Below are 23364 nucleotides of genomic sequence, written 5' to 3'. Positions count from 1 at the left end.
TTCCTGTGCCGCTTTTTCACCCGGTTTTGAATGGCGATGCTTCGTCTAGTACATAACAGGTCTATGGTTATAACTTCAGCATGATGTTTGATTTTTATCAGACTCATTTAAAATCATAATACTGCTATTAGAGATCTGACACTGTATGCAATAAATTTAAATCTCAAAATTGAATAAATTATCTATTTAGAGCTTTGAAAGTATGATTGAATGGGTTTGACTATACATACACAATTTTAAGCAAATAAGAAATATTACAATTAATTAACAATTAAGAAATGTTTCTTAATATAACTTACTTGGAATAAGACTAGTACAAAATGAATACTGAAGAAATGTTATGCCATTTTTTTATTTTTAGATAATAGTAAGACTACCATAAAATTTTACAGCTACCATAAAATTTTGCGATAGGTGTAGTATACCTTACAATCAAGAGTTTGCAGTTAATAAATTTTAACCTTACAAATAAAAAATAAACTAAGTTCATAAAATGAAATTGCTTAATATAACATAAAAATACAGCTTACTAAAAAATTGCTTTGTACATTTTTTTGGATAATATGGTAAACATAACAAGCAGCAAATTAAGAAATATAAAATATTAGCAAAAATTGCATAAAACGTAATTTAATTTTTTTAATATATCGTAACTTTGGTCCCAACAGTTCCAGTTTAGCAACAGGTTATATGAAAAAGATAATTTCATTATTTAAATAAATATGCGACTAGGATTAATTCATGTTGCAGTTATGCCCAAATAGATTTTTATAAAACTGCTAACTACCACAATTTAGAAAAACAATTGAAGGCACAACTGAATAATAATATGAAATAAAGTGATATATATATATATACAGATGTATAAAGTGTTTGAAGATTTTATTTCTTTAAATATTGATCCTAGACATATACTTCTAGTTAACAGGATGCAGAATTTTATGAAAGCAGTCTCAATATTATGGGTGCTGTCCACTAGTGGTCGCCTGTATAAGATCATAGAACAGTCACAGTTTGATCAAGTACTCCATATCTGGCATGGCTTCATGGGCATTCATTACTTTTCTTTTTTTAATGTGTATATGAGCTATTTTTTCATAGAAAGTCTCTTTGCATGAAGGCCATCTTTCTCTCTTTAATGCGAGAGCAAATAAGTGTACTGGTCCAGTTTCAAAATCCAGTGAATATATTAGGAAGTAAGAACTACTGAACCACTAGTAGTTTGGCTTTGAATCCAGGCAGATATAGGAAGGGTATACTGCGATACACTAAGGAAATAAGACCAATGAATACTGGTAATTTGTCTCACTCTGAATTTCAGTAAATGAACTGGCGCCATGTGCATTTTAAATGTAAGTAAGTTCAGAGAGTTCTTCACAGCAACCAGTTTTATATAAATAAATTTTTTTGACAAGGTTAGAAAATAACATTCATTCAGCTTTAAAAAATATTAAATTTCATTTACTGAGTTTTATTTTTTTTTAATGTAAAGTAAGAATCTTAATTAATAAAGTATTTATTATACTTAATTAAGTTTCATACCTTTAAATGCAAAATTTAGACATATTTGAGAGTAGACTGATGTGAAATAGTTTTTCTATGTCATTTAATTATTTAAATTGTAAAGTAAACTGGTGTGCAGAACTTAAGCAACAATGTAAAAATTTAGCAGATAGCCATGAAATTGCAGAAAAGAAGGTCTGGAGATCAGTACAATGAACACGTAAGTCAGTAGAAACATCATGCGTATGCAAATATCAGGAACGAAACGTCAGAGGCGACGTGAGCGTACACAAAACGCGTGATGTCGGCACGCGCAGCTCAACAGTAGAATAAAGGGAAGGACGTAGATGCAATTCAACATATTCGCTGCAAGTGCCAGTGAATCAGTTTGTGAAATATGGCTAGAAGAAATCACCTGGACAACTTCACACATGGAAGAACGATTGGAAAGCTGGAGGAGGGGCGTATGGTCACCAGTGTAGCTGCAGAGTTCGGAATCAACAAAAGTGTTGTTTTGCGCGCTTGGAAATCGTTCCAAACCACAGGTACAGCTGTTAGAAAGGTTGGTGGTGGCCACCCGAGGACGACAACTGCAGGGGATAACCGATATATTGTCTTGCAGGTGAAAAGAGGCTGACAGCAGTCAGCAAGCGCCAATGCTCAGCAACTCTGTACAGCAATGGGGCAACAAGTGTCACGGTTTACTGTGGCCAGACGCATTCACAAAGGGGGCCTATCTGCCCGCCATCCTGAACGCTGCCTCCCATTGAAAGTCGGCGACCGATGCCACCATTTACAGTGCTGCAGAGAGCACAAAAACTGGACAACTGATCAATGGAGTCGTGTCCTCTTTACGGATGAGAGTTGGTTCAGTACCAGAAGTGATTCTCAACGTGTTTTGATTTGGAGAGAAGTCGGGACCTGGTTTTAACCCAGTAACATCAAGGAAAGACACCGTAACGGTGGTCCTGGAATTCTTGTCTGGGGAGGCATTATGCTGAACGGGCGAACTGAGCTCCACATTTTCGACAGAGGGTCTGTAAACGGGGATTTCTATTGTGAGGAGGTACTCCTTCCCCATGTGTGTCTGTTCTGAGGTGCCATTGGCCCAGACTTAATTTTTATGGATGACAATGCACAGCCACATCGGACTCTTGCTGTTGAGGAGCTACTGGAAAGTGAAGATATCGCTTGAATGGATTGGCCAGCATACTCCCCAGATTTAAATCTTATCGAACATGTGTGGGATGCTTTGGGGAGATGCATTGCAGCACGCTTACATCCTCCGGAGAACACCCAATAACTCAAACAGATGTTGATTGAGGAATGAGCACTCCTACTGTAAGAAATGTTGCACCAGCTTGTTCTGAATATGCGGAGACGGTGCATAGCAACCATTGCAGTGAGGGGAGGGCATATTCCATATTAAGGAACATCTGCTTGTTGCTCTTCCTCTTGGATAGACAATCAAGAGTCACGATAGTATGCGTTCAATAAAGCTTGTTTTTGTTTGATATCATACCGTATGCATTGCATTCCTTTTTCAGCTCCGATGCTTTCGTCATCCTTTACGTACATAATACTCTTCTTCATTTTTGCATTTCATGTCGATCAGTTGATTTCTCGTGGAGTTATGGCAAAATACCCTGCTGTTGCTTAAGTTTTGCACACCAGTGTATCTATAAAAATTAAAGCTGCTTATCCTGATAATTAGTATGATATGGCAGTTTTATCACTAAATCCGTACTAGCTCTTTTATATCTCAGAAACTTATGCACAAAATTAAACTTTTCATTTTCATAGTTAGAATATAATCAATATTTTACTTTAATCTTTTTTTTTTTTTTTTTTCCATATGGATAACTACACAGATTTTACTTTTACAGAGATCTGATAATGAGACTGAGAATGTCTTCATAAAATTTTGCACTTGCAAACTTGGCTTTCAGAAACTATATTTATTTGAATCCCGTGTTTAGAATGAATACTTAGAAATAAAATTCACTTGCTGCCTTTTTTGAAAATCCTATATAAACATTTTAATATTGCTTTAGGTGCGAATTTAACACCTGTTATGTGGTAAAGATTCCGGTGATAATGTAATACTAGGTGCAGTAGGCTTGTTATACATATATACATGATACATATTCTGGTCATTCGGTACAATGATCATTGCAGCTCCAGTTCCTAGATTACTATCATCTGTATTAGAAGATGCAGTAACAGAGTTAGAAGTATACATATTCTGGTCATCAGGTACAATGATCATAGCAGTTCCAGTTCCTGGATTACTATCATCTGCATTTGAAGATGCAGCAACAGAGTTAGAGGTATATATATTCTGGTCACTAGGTACAATAATCATAGCAGTTCCAGTTCCTGGATTACTCTCATCTGTGCTGGAAGATGCAGTAACAGAGTCACAGGTATTTAAATTCACAAGCAATGCCTGATCTTGGGAATTACATGGCACAGTACATTCATTTTCATTTAAGTCAGATATCTGAGAGAATGGAATTGGGAGATCTTGTGTATTAGGAAGGAATTTACTACGAGAATAGCATCTTAAATTCTTTTCAGGAGAAAATTTCGGATGTTTTTCTTCATATACAGGGTATTCCTCAGCAGGGGTGTAAATTCTGGATGATGGAAGAACTGTTTTATAGGTATTTATAACTGGCATTCTTCGCTTCTGTGCTTCAGTCACGTTGGGTTTTTGCCTATTTCGTCTCCTGTTCTTTTTCCCTGACTCAACAACAACTTCATTTGCTACAACATTTGTTACAATGCCTAGCTCAGAATCAGTCAAAGAAATAACACAAGGTTCCTCTGTTGCTTCTGAATTACAAGTGCTTAATACAGTAAATACTGCAGAATCACTGGTATCTGCTACATTTTGTGAAGATGAATTCAACAGAGCTGTACAATCACCATTATAGTCAATAAGACTATCGTGTTTTTGGTAATTTTGTTTCTTGTGTTTAACATTCGTTGGTTTAGCACATGGAGTGGGAGATTTTGAAGGTGGTACAGGAGAACTTCGCAATTCACAAGAAACATCTAGCAATGCAAAAAAGACATATATTAATTCCAGCAGCATAATACTTTACACACTCTTGCAATGCAAGGTCTATTGAATTAAATGGTTAAGATAAAATTGGAACATTGTATGCTTAATACACATCATTTTAATATGAACCTTAACAGATAAACATTTGTATACATAAATTTGCCATGTCAAAAATTTACACATTTATCTTGCAAGCAATTTATACAATTGCTGATGTTTGATTAAAACAACAAGCGATCAGAAGCAAGTACTGCTTGTTAAATAGATAAAAACACTGATTTATTATAATACAGTAAAAATCATTTTAAAAAAGGTTTTGAAAATTCTATGAAATTTTCTATTTTAAAAACCCTATTTTTTATCGTCTAGAATAATTAATTAATAATTGAGAACAATGGATCCTATGGAACACCAGGGGTCCTTACGACCACTGAGGGAGTCTATGGCAAATTAAAATTAGTTCAGGGGACAATGTCAGGAGGTCTCAAATAGTTTAATATAAAATAATTGTGATTTTATTATTATGAAAATTAAAATAAATATCAATAAATAAACTGGTTGTAATTTGTATGTCACAAGTAAAATAAAACAAATCATGTCCTTTTTTACAGAAAACAGTCCAAAAAAATTCAGACAATATAATGTTGAATATTTAATATATGATTTTATTCTGTCAACATAGTACTTTACCTGCATGCCTTCAGTGCAGTAAAATTTATCAAACAAATAAAAAAAAAAAAAAACTAAGAAACATTTGACTAAAGTCTACAACAACAGAAAAAATAAAAACTTTTTTAAAATAGCCAAAGAAAAAATATTTGAAAACACCATCATTGTGATGACAACTAAGACTGCATGTTACGACTGTGACAGAAGACGATGGACTATTATTCTACCAACAGTAAATGAAGTAATATGCATCATGCTGCATAATTTTAATATACACATAATTTTGCATATTTATAATTTTGATATTCAAAGAATTTCACTGAGTAATAATAAAGTACAAAGAAGAAGTGACATAATGGCTCAGTGCATAGATATTCTTTATGTGCATATTTAAAAACATCTGAATTCTCTATACAGCTTTACGAGTCAACTTTGGAGGAATCGAGTTTTTACTTTTAGCTTACATGAGATTTATAAAAGAAGAAAAAATTTCTCAAGAATTGTTATTTATGATATGTCCGAAAGTTGTAACAATAATAAAAATAATTAAAAAGATTTTTTGATGTAAAAGCTATACACTAGAGTAATATCCTCTCCATTGCTTCTGACAGTATACCAGCAATGATAGGAAAATAGCAAGTCTTTCTGGCACACTTAAAACAAGCTATACCAAATTTATTACATGTACATTCATCAACAACCTTTAGTTACCAAAAATCTTTGTGAATGCTTTTATGGCTCACTAGATTATATCATTAGAGCAGTTCATAAAATCAAAAGGAATGCTTTAAATAGGAGCTTATTTATTCAGTTTTGTTTGGAAAATGCTGAAAATTAGGTGATTAGTTTACTACTCAACTTGGAAGTACTTTAAAAGTGTATGTTTGGATTGATTTTATGCACATTTAACAGATATTCAATGTTGCAATTCCTGAAACTGAGCAGCAAATTATTATAATTTGCTGAATTTAATTAATTCAAAAATGACATAGCTTATATGACTGACTATTTTACCAAATTTAGCAAACCAACTTGTTGCTTTAAGGTGATTAATTAAACTTTATCATAAATGAATAATATTATCTGTGTTTATTGCAAAACCTTTCACATACAAGTAAAACTTAGAGAGAGAGGAGAATGCTCTCAGTTTCCAAATCCTTAAATTAGAAAAACAAAATGACAATTTGCTTGCTTATTGCCAACACTTAACCGGCTCTTCAACCAAAGATTTAAAACATTCCTCACTTGGTTATTCCTGACTGGATGTTGGGACCTTTTGAGTTGGGACCTTTTGAGAGCAGAGCCACAAACTTAGATGAATCCATCTGATACGGGATAAATTTATTGAATTATTCACAAATGTGGAGTTGAAATCAAAGTTTGAACAAGGATACCAAAAATTCTGGTTATAAAAACAGATACCAAATTTATATCCTGCGTTATCTGTCATTGTAGAGAAGCTGTTGATTACTTTGCTGTAACTTCCTATTTAACAGAATGTGGATTTAGTGCAGTTATCAGCCTTATCATAAAATGGAGACTTATGAAAGTTATGTAATGTTATGAATGTTATCAGCCTTATCATAAAATGGAGATATATGAATGTTACTCAAAAATACTATAGAGCCAAATGAACATGAATATTCTCATATCATCCCATCAGGTTCACCCATCACATTGGAGGGGTAAGGGGGAATGCATTTTTGTATTTTAAAAAAAGTTATAATTTCAATAAACAGCACTTCAAATAAAAATGTTTCATTTACATTTTATTTTTACATCACCATTTTTAACATTCAAGACATTAAAGTTAATTTTGTAATTTTTCTATTATGCACTTATATGTAGTTACTTCACTTATGGGGTTTACATTTTTATTGTATGAAGGGATTCACAGGTATTGTAAATTATTTGTAAGATTTTAGCCTAAATAATTCATTCTTATTTCCCTCACCCCTTCACACCTAGTTTCAATATAACCCTGTACAAAAGATGCAGATTTATCATACATTAAGAAAATTCAGAGATTAATTGCTTGCCTAGTTATTTAAGTTAACTCAGTTGTTGAGATTTATGGTTCACGGACCTTTTTTTAAAAATTTATTCCAAATAAACTCACAATGTGTTTCGTGGCTATCCTGGTAACCTTCACGATGTTTTCTTATGAGAAGATTATATGTTGTTATACCACTCCTCCTTTGACTCAGCACTTGGACACTTATCCAACTCCATGTGAAGCTATTTTTATATCTGTCAAACATGTTAGGTTAGTACTTGCAATTTGGCAGAAAATACGTGAATCAGAGCTCGTAAAGTCATTCTTTTAGAACTTTGCGTAAAAATCTAGTAGAAACACACTATTTTTGTACAGACTGCAATGTGTTTTTATGTATAGTGTCATGTTTCAAGGTCTATCACCTGTTTCTAATTTGAACAAAAATTTTGTGTAATTTTAACACTTCTTTTTAATCATTTCTTTCACATTTCCTCTATACAGATAAACATTCAGTTTTTGATTATTAAAATTCAAAATGATTTTTTGTGTTCATTCTTAACAAAAACACACTAATGAGTTAAATTGGGATAGTTATTTACCATTTACTTTGTGACAAAAATATTAAAAAATTCAAAAGTTTGAAAAAAATATCTATAGAATCATTCATGTCTTGTTGAACTAATTAAAAGTACATAGTAAAAGAATGAATAATTTTTGCATGAAAACTGAAAAATAAAAGAGTGTGTTTAGGGGTTAAGAAAGAAACATATATAGATAGTAGCCAATACTTGCTGGTTTAAGTAAGTAAGTAAGAATGGTTAGGAAAAGAAATCACTATACCTACAGATATATTAGATTATTTAAATTTATAAGAGTAAAAAAATTCGAGCCAACAAGAATGTTGGTCAAAATAATCATTTCTTTGATTCCAGTCAATGAGTATTTACATTATGTTCTTGAGTTCTTGGCCTTGTAAATGCAATGAACCTTAGAAATGCAATAAACATTTTACGCTTTTACTCAAATGCTTTTATTTTAATTAAAGGTGGAAAATTATTCACCAAATACTGGAAAAATATATCCAGTTAGATTAGTGGTGCCTAGATTGTGTGTAGCAACCCCTTAAACAGCACATTTAGGTATAAAATATATTAATACTTTCATGAAAATGACAGTTAGTCCATGTGGTTTTAAAATCAGAACAGCAATATATTGGTGCTGGGATATAGGATAGCGATATATAGGAAGAATATTTAACAGATGCAATATGCAATTTAAAAAAAAAAAAAAAAAAAAAAAAAAAAAAAAACATAGCTTACCAATTGGTTTAAAAATAATTTTCAAAGATATAATGTTAACAATGCACATGGATTTAAGGCCAGAACATTCATCTGAACTTTTTAGTGTAGAAGGAAATTTTATAGAGCTGTCTTTACAATAATATAGTGATGACAAAACTTGACAACAGGGAAATAACTAACTTCTGGATAGAATTTCAAGATCAGTAATTCATGTATGCGAGATCATGTACATGCAAAGCTAGGCTTTTAGTAGTGACTTGATAAAGAACAAATAACATTTAAAAAAAGGGGGTACAGCCGTATGCATTATAATTCCAAGATAAATTGGGGAAAAGGCTCAATTTATCACTAATCATAATTTATTCATTCAAAGATATATTTCATAATATGTATTTTAGCAGACTTTATGTAAATTATTTCTGAATTTGAAATAAGTCTTTCATTTATTTTTTAATCTCATCAACTATACATTGTTATAAGTTCTGATACACCAAGAGTTGAACTAAAAATATTTGGGAACCTCAAAGTTAGATGATAGTTGTAAGATAAGATCAGAAAGATTTTAGCATCCAATTAGAAAAATGTAACAGCAATTAACTGAATGGTATATTTTGAACCTATTTTTATATTTATCATGGGTACTGACATATTAAAAAAAATTGCTTTTATGAGCCAAACCAAAGCATTTAAATCTACTTTTTCCCTTCCCCCTACATCTATTAACTATTGCCAGTAAAAAAAAATTCAAATTCTCTATTTTTATTTTTAGCAATAGTGAAATCAATTTCCAAAAGTCTATAAGATTAAATATTTTTAGATCTTCAAGTTTACATAATTTTTTCTCATTTCTTTTATCACTACCTACAGATGAATACAAAATGTAACAGCAATGAACTGAATACTATATTTTGCAACTATTTTTTATATTTATCATGGCTACTGACATATTAAAAAATTGCTTATATGAACCAAAGCATTTAAATCTACTTTTTCCCTTCCCCCCACATCTTTAAAATATTGCCAGTAAAAAAATTCCAAATTCCCTATTTTTATTTTTAACCCTTTAACGGTTTGACCCGGATTTTCTCATTCTTTTATGCACATTCCTTAACAGTTTCTCCCGTATTATTACAAAAAATTTTAAATATCTCCTTGAAAACGGATTGACCCATCTTTTTGCTAGACTTAAAAGAAACATAAAAAATGCATAGCTTGGATTTTTGTCTCACTTTATCCCCCAAGTGCCTAAAGGGACAAGCGTCCCTCCAACCCTGATGACAATAGTTAATGAATGACCCTCAGTAGCATGGGAAGTTTTACGATCAAGAACTCTTCTTGATGTTTTACTATAATGGCGACCTTACACTGGTTCTAAAGTAATAAGAAATTTGTTACCAGTTAGAGTGTTAATGGAAGAGGAAACAAGAATTTCTGTTTTAGATGCTGTTTAAGAAATAATAATAATAATAATAATAATAATAAAAACCAAGAAAGAAAAGTAATTTAGCTATTATTCTGCTATTGGGAGGGATTCAGGAATGTATGTATGCACGTCATGTGCATGTGTCTGTGCATTTATATGTGTGTAAACACATGTATATACATGAACACATACATCTGTATATACATGCATACATACATACATACATTTTTAAATCTGATCCCGATAACAGAAGAGCACCATAATTTATTATATAGATTAATAGGAATAAGAGATTAAATAATATTCTTTACAAAATTCATTTACAAATTTATATCATGAATAATAAAAAAAAAAGTTGCACCCTATATATATTTTTGACATTGGAAATCGATTGTTTGATTTTGTTATTTAAGTGTCTGCACTTTTATAATTCTTGATATAAATTGCATATAAATTGAATATTGTATAGAAGTTTAATTAATCTCTTGTTCCCATTAAAATATGTCATAAATTATTTTTTGCCTTTGGCTTATTAGGAATTTTATATGTTTTGAATAAAAGCTTATGTTATAAAACTTTTTAAATTTTATCTTCTTAATCTTAATAACTTATTTTCAATGAAAATTTTCAATTGAAAAATCATTTTTCAAAAATGAATAAAAATTTCTTTACCTCCAATAAATGCCTCAAATAATTGAAAACATTTTCTGACTTTTCACTCAGAAATCAGAAGTTATGTTAAAAATATCATACAAATTTCAATTAAAAGAATATTTTACATCAGTGCAAACGTTAAGGTTTTGACATTTGTAGTTTGTCTTGCAAATGAAAATATGTGCAAAAATCGTGTCAACATTAAATTTAAAAAAAATTTAATGAAATTTTATAAAATTTGTTTTAACATATTGTATTATCATCCGCAGTCAATATATTTACAAAATTTGAACTCGATAGCTTATCAGAAAGCAGTATAAAAATCTTCTGTTCATAGCCCCAAATCGAACTTCTGTTCATAAAGACAACCTTCTGTTCATAGCCCCAAATACCATGAGTGAACTAAATATGTGCTACTTCTTTGCAGAAATATTATGCTGTTTAAAGAAAAAAATTTTGCATATTTTTAATTATTTATATAACTACTTCGTGCATTTTGCAGCATTTATTTCATTTAAAATTTTTTTTTTTTGCCTCTCCCATACTTAATGATATTATCACCATTCTGATGAATCTCAAAGGCTCTGAAAAACCAAACTTTGAGTAAGTTCTCATAAATTTAACTTGATAAATACTATAAAAATACTACTGTTCTTATATGAGTAGAATTTATTGCCCGATGGAAAGATTTTGCTAGATTGCTTTAGTAATCAGTAGAGTTTTATACTGATTTTAGGTTCTTTTTTCTTAATTTTCAGTTGTTGTAGCCCTACCATCAACCTGTCAAGAGGACTTTCAGCTTGCTGCATATTTAGAGTGCCCCCATGCTGCGCGGATACTATACATTTACAAACATTCATCCTTCTCCGGGGTTCAAGACAGACCCTTCGATACGGCAGTCAGCGACGCTAACCACAGCTGGGCTGCAATTTTCAGTTGTTCATAAGTCCACTAAAAAGCTCTGCTGCTTAAAATGTTAATTGCTTAAAAATATTTGCAGTCTAAAGCAAATTTGATATTTACATGTTTTTACCTTAATATTTCTTTACAAAGATAGAATGACATCTATCAATATAGATGGGTTTAATGTATTTGGATTACGGCAAAGCACGCAATTGTTTATCTGCCAAAGAGGAAGGAAACTTTCTAAGAGGATCAGACTTATATTCTCGTTCCACTTGTAAAAAAAGCCAAGAAAACTTTCATGCAACCAGCTCGTTGGCCAGGATTTGAACCTGTGTCGAGCTAGCTGTGCTTAGCGATTTTAGATGCTCTGCCAGTGGAGATCCGGAGTCTTATTTAAAATCTTGTTTCGAAGTCTTCTACCCTAATTTAGTGTGATAGTTGTCGTAGTACGAAGGTTAGGGTTATTTAAATATAACAAAGCGTACGAGAGCTATGGGTCTTCGTGGAGCCCTTTCAGTGGGAAACTGGGTTACACATGTAGATAACCACGAAAAACAAACATGCAGGAATCCCGTCTCTGAGAAACAGAACTGATTATTTTCCTTTAATCTGAAATCTAAAAGAAATAAGATAGAAAACAGCGCTTTTCAGGGAAGCTGTATTCAGTATATGTATGTATTTTCAGGAAGCTGTATTCAGCTGTATTCAGTATATATATCAGTATAATTTATTTAAAATAAGCTGTAAGCTTTAAGTACAGTTTTTTGTACAAGCAAATAGTAGTTTGCCTATGCTAACTGCCCCAGTGGATTGGCTGCCTCACAGTCGGTGGGAAAAAAGAAAGTAGTTTAGCTTTCACATGTAGACCAGCAGCTCACCTTGTATCATTCTCTATTAATTCAATTAATGAAGATTGGATCATCAGATAAATTTTGCTTCTTCCAGTGCCAGTTAGTTATCATACAGCTGTTCAATAACATTTGAACTATATCATTAATGTTACATATTACTAAAATGTACTTGTTCTTTAAAGTCCTTGATCTGTTCTAAACATAGTACTGCAGAAGATTCAGAAATGAAGTACAATTCAAAGCTACTTAACATTTCTATGCATATAAATAAGTAAAACTGTTTAAAATGCATATAGTTTAATGCTTCCTGTTTTATTTGGAATAATATTTCAAAAATAAAACTCGTGTTGGTTACGACCCAAGCTATACTTAACAGGATAAAGAGCCGTAGTTCGATAATGCTAGGATCATGCATTCAGTTTTCATCATTTTAATAAAATCCATTATGATACTTATGCTGGTAATTATAAACTGCATTTACGTATAAAGAAGTATGATTAATACACTAATATCACAGAATATACGCTTTTTATGCTCCGACAAGTTTTGTCAAGATACCAATTTTTAGTTCATATACAAGTCGTAAATTCCCTAGCCAGATTCCATTTTTATATAAACAAGATGCACGAAGGACAAAATGGAACAGTTAATTATATTTTTTATTCTTTTAGATATAATTTTTAATGGTAAACAATATTCTGCTAAATTATAATATAAAAATTATTACTAATAATAATTTATATCCTAATATTTATATCTTAATTTAATAATATTTATATCCTAATTTATATCACTCAAAACAGAATTGGAAAACTCATTCAAATCATATTTAATCAAAACATTTTATGCAGCTTTGGGGAAAAGGAATTTTGGGGTTTCTTTGATTTTTAACGGTGAATTCAATCATTAAAACATTTTTACCATGTTTCCTCATTCATATAAAATCAGCAAAATAATTTATTAAATAATTCTTAGATGTAAGAGTATTCTTGTTATCTTTTGTTATATGACTAAAAATAAATACAAAAGCGGCTAGTATTCAATATTTATTTTTATTTAATTAATTACAAATACTTGGCTATTGGTACTAAGACATAGTCTTTCCATATTATCACTTTTCTATTAGGCCTTGAAATTATGTTAAGGATCTAATAGAATTCGGAAAATCTTATGATTGCATAAAACTGCGGGAGGTGCTAATAATGACAAATTTTAAATGAAAATAGAAATTTATTTAAATTGACTATAATCATTCTTATATTCTATGTCATTTCAGTGCTATAATTTCAGTTATTAGCTTAAATACTGCAATTTAGTCATATAATTTGTAAGTGGAAATACCACGATTTTAAATTTATGCATAAACGAGCAAATACATTTTGAAAGTTAAAATATATATATATTTTACAGTTCATTTAACTGAAACCGTAAGAATCAAAAGGGATTTTTGTGCATGTCTGCTTTATGCATTTCATGTATAAATTGCAGAAAGTCAGAAAATCCATCCAACACAGAGATATAATTCTTTCTAGTCTGTGGTAAGATTGTATCAAATTCATTTAAACGTCCGTTTAAATTCAAAATGTGACCTCTCAAATCAACGAAGGAATACATTTTTGGTTTTAAATTCCACATTAGTAGCAACTGTATAATAGCTAAACTTACCAAAATATTTGTAGAAAACCACCAAAATTCTAGAAATTGCTGTAAAATCCCGAAAAACATTAGGAAGATTATTGCTTGCCAACTCTATGCTGAAATAATCAAGCGTTTATAAGGATGAGCTCGACCGTTAACGAACAACTTGTGGAAAAAATTCAAAGCTAAAATATAAATACATATGCCAACTTTTCCAAAAATTCCTAATAAATATTGTACTCTCATCGTAAATATATATGGATTTATAATGTGATGAAAACTGAGTTGGTAAAAGAGTGGATTAAAATTTAATTTCCCAAAATAAATTGGCCTACTAAAACTAAATAAAATAGATAAGTAAATAGTAAAAAAATTGTGTAACAAAATAAATAATGATATTTCTTAAAATACTGCCCAATAAAGCATGTCGAATAATTGAAAATTTACAAGCTTGGAAGCTAAAATTCTAAAAAGATTTCGGAAAATTCAGACGTCACATATTAAAAGAAACAAGTCTACAAGTACAAAGAAAGAAGAGAGACGAAACTAAACAAGTACTTCAATAGCCGGGAGGCAATTTTATGGCTTATCCATCACACTAAGGGAATCAATCAATATTTGCTTTCCCTTCCTGCAACTTAATGCAACTAGGGTGACACCCGAAATCAACCTCCGTATCAGGCGGAAGGGCTGGACACGTCCGCTAGACCTCTTAAAGAGATTAAAACTAGTACTCTTGCTACACCGGGGTGCCTCAAACCCTGCGCAGACTTTTTTAGAAAACTCTCTCAAATCCTCCGGGGCTGAACCGGGCCACCGGATGCTTACACACCACGGGTCTCGGAGACCACCCCGGAGGGAGGACCTCTACAGACCTATGTCAATTTGGCGATCTGACCGGCCGTGGATGCGCCCCTGCCAGTATTACACGGCTGCCCGTCACCGAAGGTCATTACCCGGAATATGCAGTCTGACTACGCTACCAGAACTTCCGGTTCTGGGACTTCTGCAATCCCCCTAGGTCCGTCCGTATAAATGACCTTCCCTCAGGTTCTGGAACTGCCAAGCTCAAAATGCTTTTCCCCCAGAGTACTCTGTCAGGATATAGGATCCAGCCAGTTGCACCCCAGGGGGTCACACTAAGGGAAAGTAAACATACTACCCTAGGCTGGGCCATCTTAGAGAAATTTCAGAAAACGAAAGTGATTTTTTTGGAGGGGTTTGTTGACTGGCAACACGGCCATTTTCAAAGCATTTCGTTCCAAGGGGCGGGCGGGTTAAGCAATGGTGAAATCATTTTTCAAGTGTCTATAAGATTAAATATTTTTAGAAATTATTTTAAGCTTGTACAATATCTGATATAAATCATATAAAAATTTTAATTATTCTATATATGTTTTAAACTTGGGCCAAAACAATCCACATTACTATAAAGAACACTTAATGGATACAATATGAACTACTGTTTTCTTTTTATTTTTTGGTTGTTGTTGCTGAAAAGCACTTTTTAACTTATACAACTGATTTTAAAATTATTTTCGAGAAGATAATATCAAAAACAAGCATGGATTCAAGGTTCAGACAGACTATTGTTGAAGAAGATTTTACTGAGCAGTCTCTAAGAAAGTTTAACCTTAAGCTGCACGATTAAAATTTTTAGTTATGCAGTTTAAGGTTAAACATTCTTTCTTATTTTAATTTATTAAGATTCACTTTTAATGTAATAAAAATATTAAACAAAAAATATTTTGTATCACATAAATACACATAATTTTTATTTCAAAAATATTTGGAAATATTCACTATAAAAAGCAGATATTTCATACTTAGTAAATTAGAATAAAAGTTTTCCATACCATCATCTTCAATTATTACATCAACATCAACAAAATCATCACCAAGGACTTTAGCCTTTCTTTTACGTCCAGTATGAAGAGCTCCATTTTCAGTGGTTGCTGCTTCTAATTAAAATGAAACATACATTGGAATTATCATACAATGTATACCATATTACATAGATATATATTTCTATATACACAAGTGTAAATAAAAAATCTACCTTTTAGCCCAAAGGAACATTAGCACAGAAGAGTTATTTATTCTCAAAACAGCATTTTGCATTGAATCGCTTTTGAAATTGTTGCCAACAAACATTATCGCCCTGTATTATATTTAAAGAAATTAAATAATGAAGAATTTGCATGAATGTATGTTTCTCGCATTGTGAAAATATCTGATGTCAATATTAAATTATACACATTTTTTACTGCATTTCATTCAAACTTATTTCTTCGAATTTCATTACAGATATATTTCTCATTCATTCAATTCAGTTCTCATTTCGCAGCAAGGCAAAAATGCATAAAAACTCAAAACATCTTTATTAAAAATTACGGAACACAGAAAAATATAAAAAACCACATACAGTTAAAAACAGAAAATGTAAAAATTCCATAAAAATTCTAATGTTAATTGTAAAAAAAATGTTTACAATTAACATTAGAATTTCTATGGGAAAACAAGCAATTTGGCCAACAGACGGGAAGTTCCGGTACACTATTTTGAAAATTAACCTTTGGTCCTGCTGTGCAAAAAGACACTGAAATTGGTGTATCAACTGACTTGATTAAATATTCTATTAACAGTTTCAAAGGATGGCTTTGTTAGATTTAGTATCACTATAATATTGTTGATAATTCTACAAATATTGCATGCAGATTATCTAAAGGCATTAAAACCTCAACCGGAATATAAGAACAACATAATTCAATCATTTTTCAAACAAAAATGCACAATTTGTTGGAATATAAGAATAAAACACAGCTCACCGAGCCAGGTAAGACAAGCAATATATATATATATATATAAACACTTATATGTTCGGTGCAGCCAATTGCAATGCAAAAGGGAGGTGCACAACTTCATGTTATAGCAGTCCCATATATAAAATTTCAGCATTCTACAGCTACTCGTTTTTGGCTTATGCAAGATACGTACATAGATATAGACTTCACGAAAAAATCTCTTCTCCACCCATTTTAAATCTATTTCATAGTCTGTTTTTTTTTTTTTTAAAAAAAAGTCCTTTATTCTGTCTGTACATACCGATGATGTCTGGCAAAAAAATCATTCAAACGGATTTGAGAACTGTCCAAATGGATATCTTTGTTGAAATATGAAAACCAAATTTTTCACAATTACGATACTTCTTTTACTTGGTGCAAGGAAGTAAAGACAGCAGTACCAAGAACCATCAAATTTTGAATAACGTAGTTTTCCACACGAATATGAGCACCTGGAAACCCAAATTCTGAAAATTTGTTTTATTGTTTCTTCAATATTTTGTAAAATTTTAATGAATTTTTGATTTACAAACTCAACAATTTCAAAGTGAGCAATGGCAACACTATACGGGGAAAAAACAATTTTACCTCCAGCGCACAAGACTGTCTATCAGAAATTCTAAAGATTTGCTGTTTTTAAATATTTTTAGTCCAAATGCTCTCAAAACCTGAATGTGTGCATAAATGATGAAAAAAAAAAAAAAGTTAAATTGTATTTCAACATTCTGCATTAATGGTAGTTAAATAATACTACTAGATTCTAAAAGAATCTAATTAATCACACTAAATTTTTTACTGCATTTGCTTATTCTAATTTCTGTCATTGCATATGTAGACCTTATGTATAATCAATCATAAGCGAGTTTTTTCCTGTTCATTGAATTAAATAGTATTCATGCCACTGGTAATTAAGCACTGGCAAAAATGGTAAAACTTTGTCTAGGTTCATCTCAGTTTTGATTGAGATCATTAACAGGATTTGAAACTTGAAGATTTTAAAGTACTTTGCAAAATCACTGCAATTAAGAGTTAACAGAGTTTTGAATCCATGTTTTTCCTTTCAAGCATGAAAGTAACCTTCAATGATTATCACACCCACAGGCATTTTTTATGGCAGGTATGCAAGAACATTCATACTCCTAAATATTTTGTGAATCTAGCAAGTAATTTTAAAATGTTGGAATTCTTGCTAAACGACCTCCAATGTAATCTGATTATTTGTGTGTTTATGTAGTGTTATGTTGCCAAAAAAGAAAACTAAGATTTTCGAGCATTGAGCATGCCAATAAAGTTGCTGGAATAATCACAGATGAATTTAATAGCAACTCCAATAAGAATATCTTTGCCTTTAACCTTTATGGGAAAATTTTATCTACAAAGAGTATGTGTGATTTCCTGATAAGTACTGCTTTACAGAATTGTTAATTATACACAAACATTTTTGACACGCTTGTACAAATTAAGAGATTGCAACTGGATAATAGGAGGTTATAAAAGGGTTTTGAACAGTTGGTTATTAATGCAACCAACTGTTCAAAACCCTTTTAACAAGGCAAGGCACACCACGGACAACAGGTTCAAGGCACACCAAGGAACTCAAACAACAGCTCCATTTCCTCTTGAAAGAATTAAAGAATTGTGTGTGTTTGGTGTTATGGGAGTGGACTTTGTAAGACCACTTTATGTGAAAGGTTAAATGAAATATCATACATTGATGTTTTCTCATGTGTAGTAACTTACACCCCTTATTTAGAAATGGTTTCAAGCATAACAAGTGAGGAATATATTCTTGCTTTCAACGCTTCATAGCAAGATGCAAAGTATAGAAAACTGTATAAAGTGACAATACAAAGACATTTAAGAGAGTAGAATATGATCTCTGAAGATTATGGAATTCAGTTACAGATGATCAGATGATGGATTATTATAGTAGAAAGGGTATTCAGTTTAAATATTGGGTTTTAACAAAAGTTTCCCACCATCGCAAATATCGTCTGTGCAAACAGACATGGCATGTTTAATCATATTTTGTCAAAGGATTTTTCACTAAGGTGTTTGAAATGTAATTATCACGTTAACAGATTAGAACCATCACTTACTTCCAGCTCTGTTGCAAAAAGTCAGGTACTGAATGTCACCAAATCATGTATACAGCTTTAGGTGCTAATGTTCTATCATATGACACTGTGCAGGTTTGGTACTGAAAGTTCAAAAACAAGGATTATGACATTCAAGAAGCAGAGCCCTCTGGCCAGCCTACTGATGTTGATGAAGCCTGCCTGTGAGTAGTTGTGGAAGAAAATCAGTATGCAATCACTCGAGAGCTTGCTAAGGAGTTAGATGTTAGTATCATGCTCATTAGTTACACTACGCATCGCATAAAGTTGATGCAGAAGTTTAATTGCTGAATGCTGCATGAGCTGACTCAAGCAGATAAGGACAGACATGTTCGGGTTTGCACACTACTTTGCTTGAATATCAATGCAAGAATAAAATTCTGGGCCAGATCATCACTTGCAATGAAAAGTGGATTTATTTCAACAACACAGGCCAAAAAGGGGAATTGTCTGTGCCAGGCGAGTCTGTCGGCAGCATTGCAAAGTGCAATTTGACTAACAAAAAGATTAGGGATGCAGTGGGATTGCCGTAGTGTTATCCACAAAGAGTATCTGAAAAACGTTAAAACAATCGACAGTAAAGTGTCGAGGGTTTTAACTTTTCAAGATGTAAAGTATCGAGATGCTTGTCTATATTGATGCAGTTATCAAGGTAAAATGTGGAACTGAGTTCCAGTGCAAAAAGGAAATGTTCCATCAATATAATACAATATCACAAGTGTCTGCATTCACAGGATGGACTCTGTACAGACTCAAATGGGATCTTTTGCCACATCCACCATATAGCCCCGACATCGCTCCTTCAGACGTATAACTTTTTTCACACCTGCAGCTACATCTGCTGGTGCTATCTACCATTCTGCACAGGATGTCCGAAATGAGGTTGATGTGTTTTGAACTCGTGGCCACCAAGTTTCTGGGCTGAAGGCTTTGGAAAACTATCAAAACATTTGCAGAAAATCATATATTTAGGTGGTGATTACTACCCGCACTAAAGGCACTGCTTTCATGTTTTTTTTTCCCTAACTTTATTTAGAATGTTTTTTGGTGGGAAAACCTTCATTCATCCAAATATATAGTAAAAAGGTTGCTTGGTAAGGATGACTTTGGGAGAGATATGAGAAAGTTAGCTGCAGCAGAAATGCGATCCTTTAAAGTATGATCATGTTGCGTGCGTACGGGTTCTTTATGAAATGAATGCACAAGTCCAATGAAAAATGAACAAAAATTTATTATTATCACAACAAATATGCTTAAATTTCCTAAAATATTTGTGCAGTATTACAATATTTCACATTAGTTATCTTTTAACTACTCAAACGTTCAAGAGAACTTAATTTAAAACAGCTAAAGAAAGCTAATCCGCGAATTCGCTACAAGAGCAGTTTTCTAAACAAACGCTGAAAACAACAACAAACTAAGTAACTACAACGAACTGAGAGGTTTTCCTCCTTTTATAAGATTTTAAAATCGCACGCGAGAATTTTCTAGTACTTTCTCGAAATCAAAAACAGATATTTATTAAATGTTACATGCACGCGCTCTTGTATTTTCAATTTTCCGGCTTAGCTTTCTTTTAATATTCGTCACGCGCTGCACTGCGCGGGAAATAAAACCATTTAATTTACAATTCAACTAACGTTAATTATTAAGTGCCAAATTCGTAACATTGCCCCCTTCCCAAGGACTGCACGTCCCGAGCAGTACAATCCCTGGACAGCTAACCTAACCTGTCGTAAAGAACGACTTTAGGTTCAGAGTTTGAAGACTTACGGATCCAAACTACAAGGTCATTCAGCCTGTTTAGGACCATGTACGGACCATCCCAAGGTGATTGTAATGTAGGCTTGACTCCTTTTCGTCAAATCAGGTTCCACAACCACACCTTGTCTCCTTCGTTGAATCTGTGTCCAGTAGCTCTCATGTCGTATCTCGTTTTCACTTTCTCCAAGTTGCCAAGTTGACTCGCTTTCGTGCAGAATGGTGCATCACTTCTTGGATGTGTTCCTCAGGCGATGAAGGCACATCCGTATGGCGATCAAACATGTGGTCACAAGATAGACGAAAGTCCCGACCGAAGAGCATCTGGGATGGAGAATAACTGGTAGTCTTGCGTTTCTTTTCGACCCTAGTATGATTTCGGCAGCTTCCCGAACTGGGTGTTTAGGACAAGGCATCGACATTTCCAGGCAAGGATCCCTGTTGAGGATGGACAGTCATGTCATCAGATGATGAAAGCAGTTTGTTGTTTTTTAAGTCTAAGGAAAAATTGTATTTCCTTAAAAAGTCCAATCTGAGTATGCATGGATCTGTAATATCCGCCACATACAGTGTCTCACAAAAGTGATAGGACACTTGTGCTTTACAAAAGGAAACTGTAGTAAAATAAATTTAAAAAGCATGTAAAAATTTTTTGTGGGCGTGTTTCATACTTAAATTTAGTAACAATTATTACATAATATACATTTTCTCAAAATATTAATTTAATAAAAATACAATTGTTTAGAACGGAGCAAAAAACGGCTCACATTGGGACACCATTAGATACTACTACGTACTACAATAAAAATATTTTTGGGGGTTTTTATTTTTACACAAAAGCAACTGGCAATAATTTATAAAATCGTCTGCAGTATTTCTCTCCAGTTTGTTTTAGAATTTTTGTGTTTTTTAGCTCTGTGCAGCCATAAATGCTAAACAAAAAGAAACTTTGCCTGAAATTCGAAAATTAGTTATTATTATTGAACGTGGAAAATCTATTAGAGAAACTGCTGAAACAGTTAACTTGAGTCATTCAATAGTTTTCAATATCATTAAACGATATAAAAAGATTCATATGATTCAGGATAAAAGACCTGGCTGACCATCAAAGCTATCCAATGGAATAAAGCAAATTATCGTTCGAAATATTAAAAAAAAAAAAAAAAAAAACACCCAAGAATGAGTGTTCCTAAGGTTGCTGCTGATTTACAAGCATTATATGGAGTAATTGTTAATCCTGAGACTATTAGAAGAGTAATTCGATCTGCTGGATATCATGGTAGAGCAACCAGGAAAAAATTGTTCGTAAGTGAAAAGAATAGAAAACTCACACTGGCTTTCGCAAAATCCAACATAAATAAGAATTCTGATTACTGGAATGAAGTTATATTTACTGATGAGAGTAAATTTAATATGTTTGGTTCTGACGGTAGAATCTTGGTGTGGAGAAAACCCAGGGAAGAATTTCGCAAACAGACAACAGTAAAACATGGTGGAGGAGGAGTTATGGTATGGAGGTGTATGTCGTCCGCTGGAGTTGGCAATCTTGTTTTTATTGACAGTATAATGAATCAGTACAAGTATATTGACATTTTAAATCAAAATTTGAAATCTTCAGCACGAAAATTGAACCTTCATAACGATTTTAAATTCTACCAGGATAATGCCCCCAAGCACACTGCTTTGAAAGTTAGACTCTGATTGCTGTATAACTATCCTGAAATAATAAAAACACCACCACAATCTCCAGACTTAAATCCCATAGAGAATATTTGGCAAGAATTGGAATCAAGAATTTGCAAACACACCATTTCTTCAAAAGAACAATTAAAATCGGTGCTTCAAGAGGAATGGGGTAAAATCGCTCCAGAAATCACAGAAATATTAGTCGAATCCATCCCAAGAAGATTAAATCATGTTTTAAAAGTAAAAGGAAATCCAACAAAATGTTAAAACCTTTTAAAAAGTGAAATTTTTGGATAAATATTTGATGGAAAAGTAAGTGTCCCATCACTTACGTGAGCAATTTTTTGCTCCGTTCTAAACAATTGTATTTTTATTAAATTAATATTTTAATATTTTGAGAAAATGTATGTTATGTAATAATTGTTACTAAATTTAAATATGAAACACACCCACAAAAATTTTTTACATGTTTTTTAAATTTATTTTACTACAGTTTCCTTTTGTAAAGCAAAAGTGTCCCATCACTTCTGTGAGACACTGAAAGCCGTGTGATGGTAGGCGGCACTTCCAAACGTGATGTTCACGTTTAACTTCCCAGTTATGTCGATCTTGTCACCAGACGCAGTCTGAAGGGTAACACAGTATGGCATCCAAATAAGTTTATCTTTAAACTGTTGAGCTAAATCTCTCCAAATGATGGTAACATTAGCTCCTGTGTCAATGATCATATTGCAAGGAACTCCATCGATGTGCCCATTGATGGACAGTCCGTTACTGTTGTCACTCACTGTAGAAATCTTGAGCGCTTTAAAACAAGGTTTTTCATTCTCTGGCAACCTCTGTTCCTCGATATGGCCATTAATTTGTTTCCTGTGTCGTTGCTGGGAAATGATCTTAATTTTTGCACTCTGGGGTGTTCTGCAATTCTTTCGTACGTGGCCTTCAG

The 23364-nt window shown here is 32.4% G+C and overlaps 1 protein-coding gene across 4 annotated transcripts in view; it reads right to left on the bottom strand.

Annotated features, from left to right (window-relative positions):
- Positions 1-325: 325 nt before the first annotated feature.
- Positions 326-23364, bottom strand: part of Bdp1 (transcription factor TFIIIB component B'' homolog Bdp1) — an 81838-nt gene continuing 58799 nt past the window's right edge. For all 4 annotated transcript variants that reach the window (XM_085818692.1, XM_085818683.1, XM_085818697.1 and 1 more), the window contains 2 exons: positions 15868-15972; positions 326-4563 (listed from right to left, as the gene is read on the bottom strand). In XM_085818692.1, the coding sequence (XP_085674818.1) occupies positions 3566-4563; positions 15868-15972 (1103 nt within the window). In that variant the 3' untranslated portion in view covers positions 326-3565. The remainder of the gene's footprint in view (positions 4564-15867; positions 15973-23364) is intronic.

This window comes from Stegodyphus dumicola, chromosome 1 (assembly GCF_044657685.1).
Source record: "Stegodyphus dumicola isolate Sdum_Otavi_A_Nest chromosome 1, ASM4465768v1".
Taxonomy (NCBI): domain Eukaryota; kingdom Metazoa; phylum Arthropoda; class Arachnida; order Araneae; family Eresidae; genus Stegodyphus; species Stegodyphus dumicola.
The sequence above is the reverse complement of the archived record's forward strand: the minus strand, read 5'-3'. Positions and strand labels throughout refer to the sequence as shown.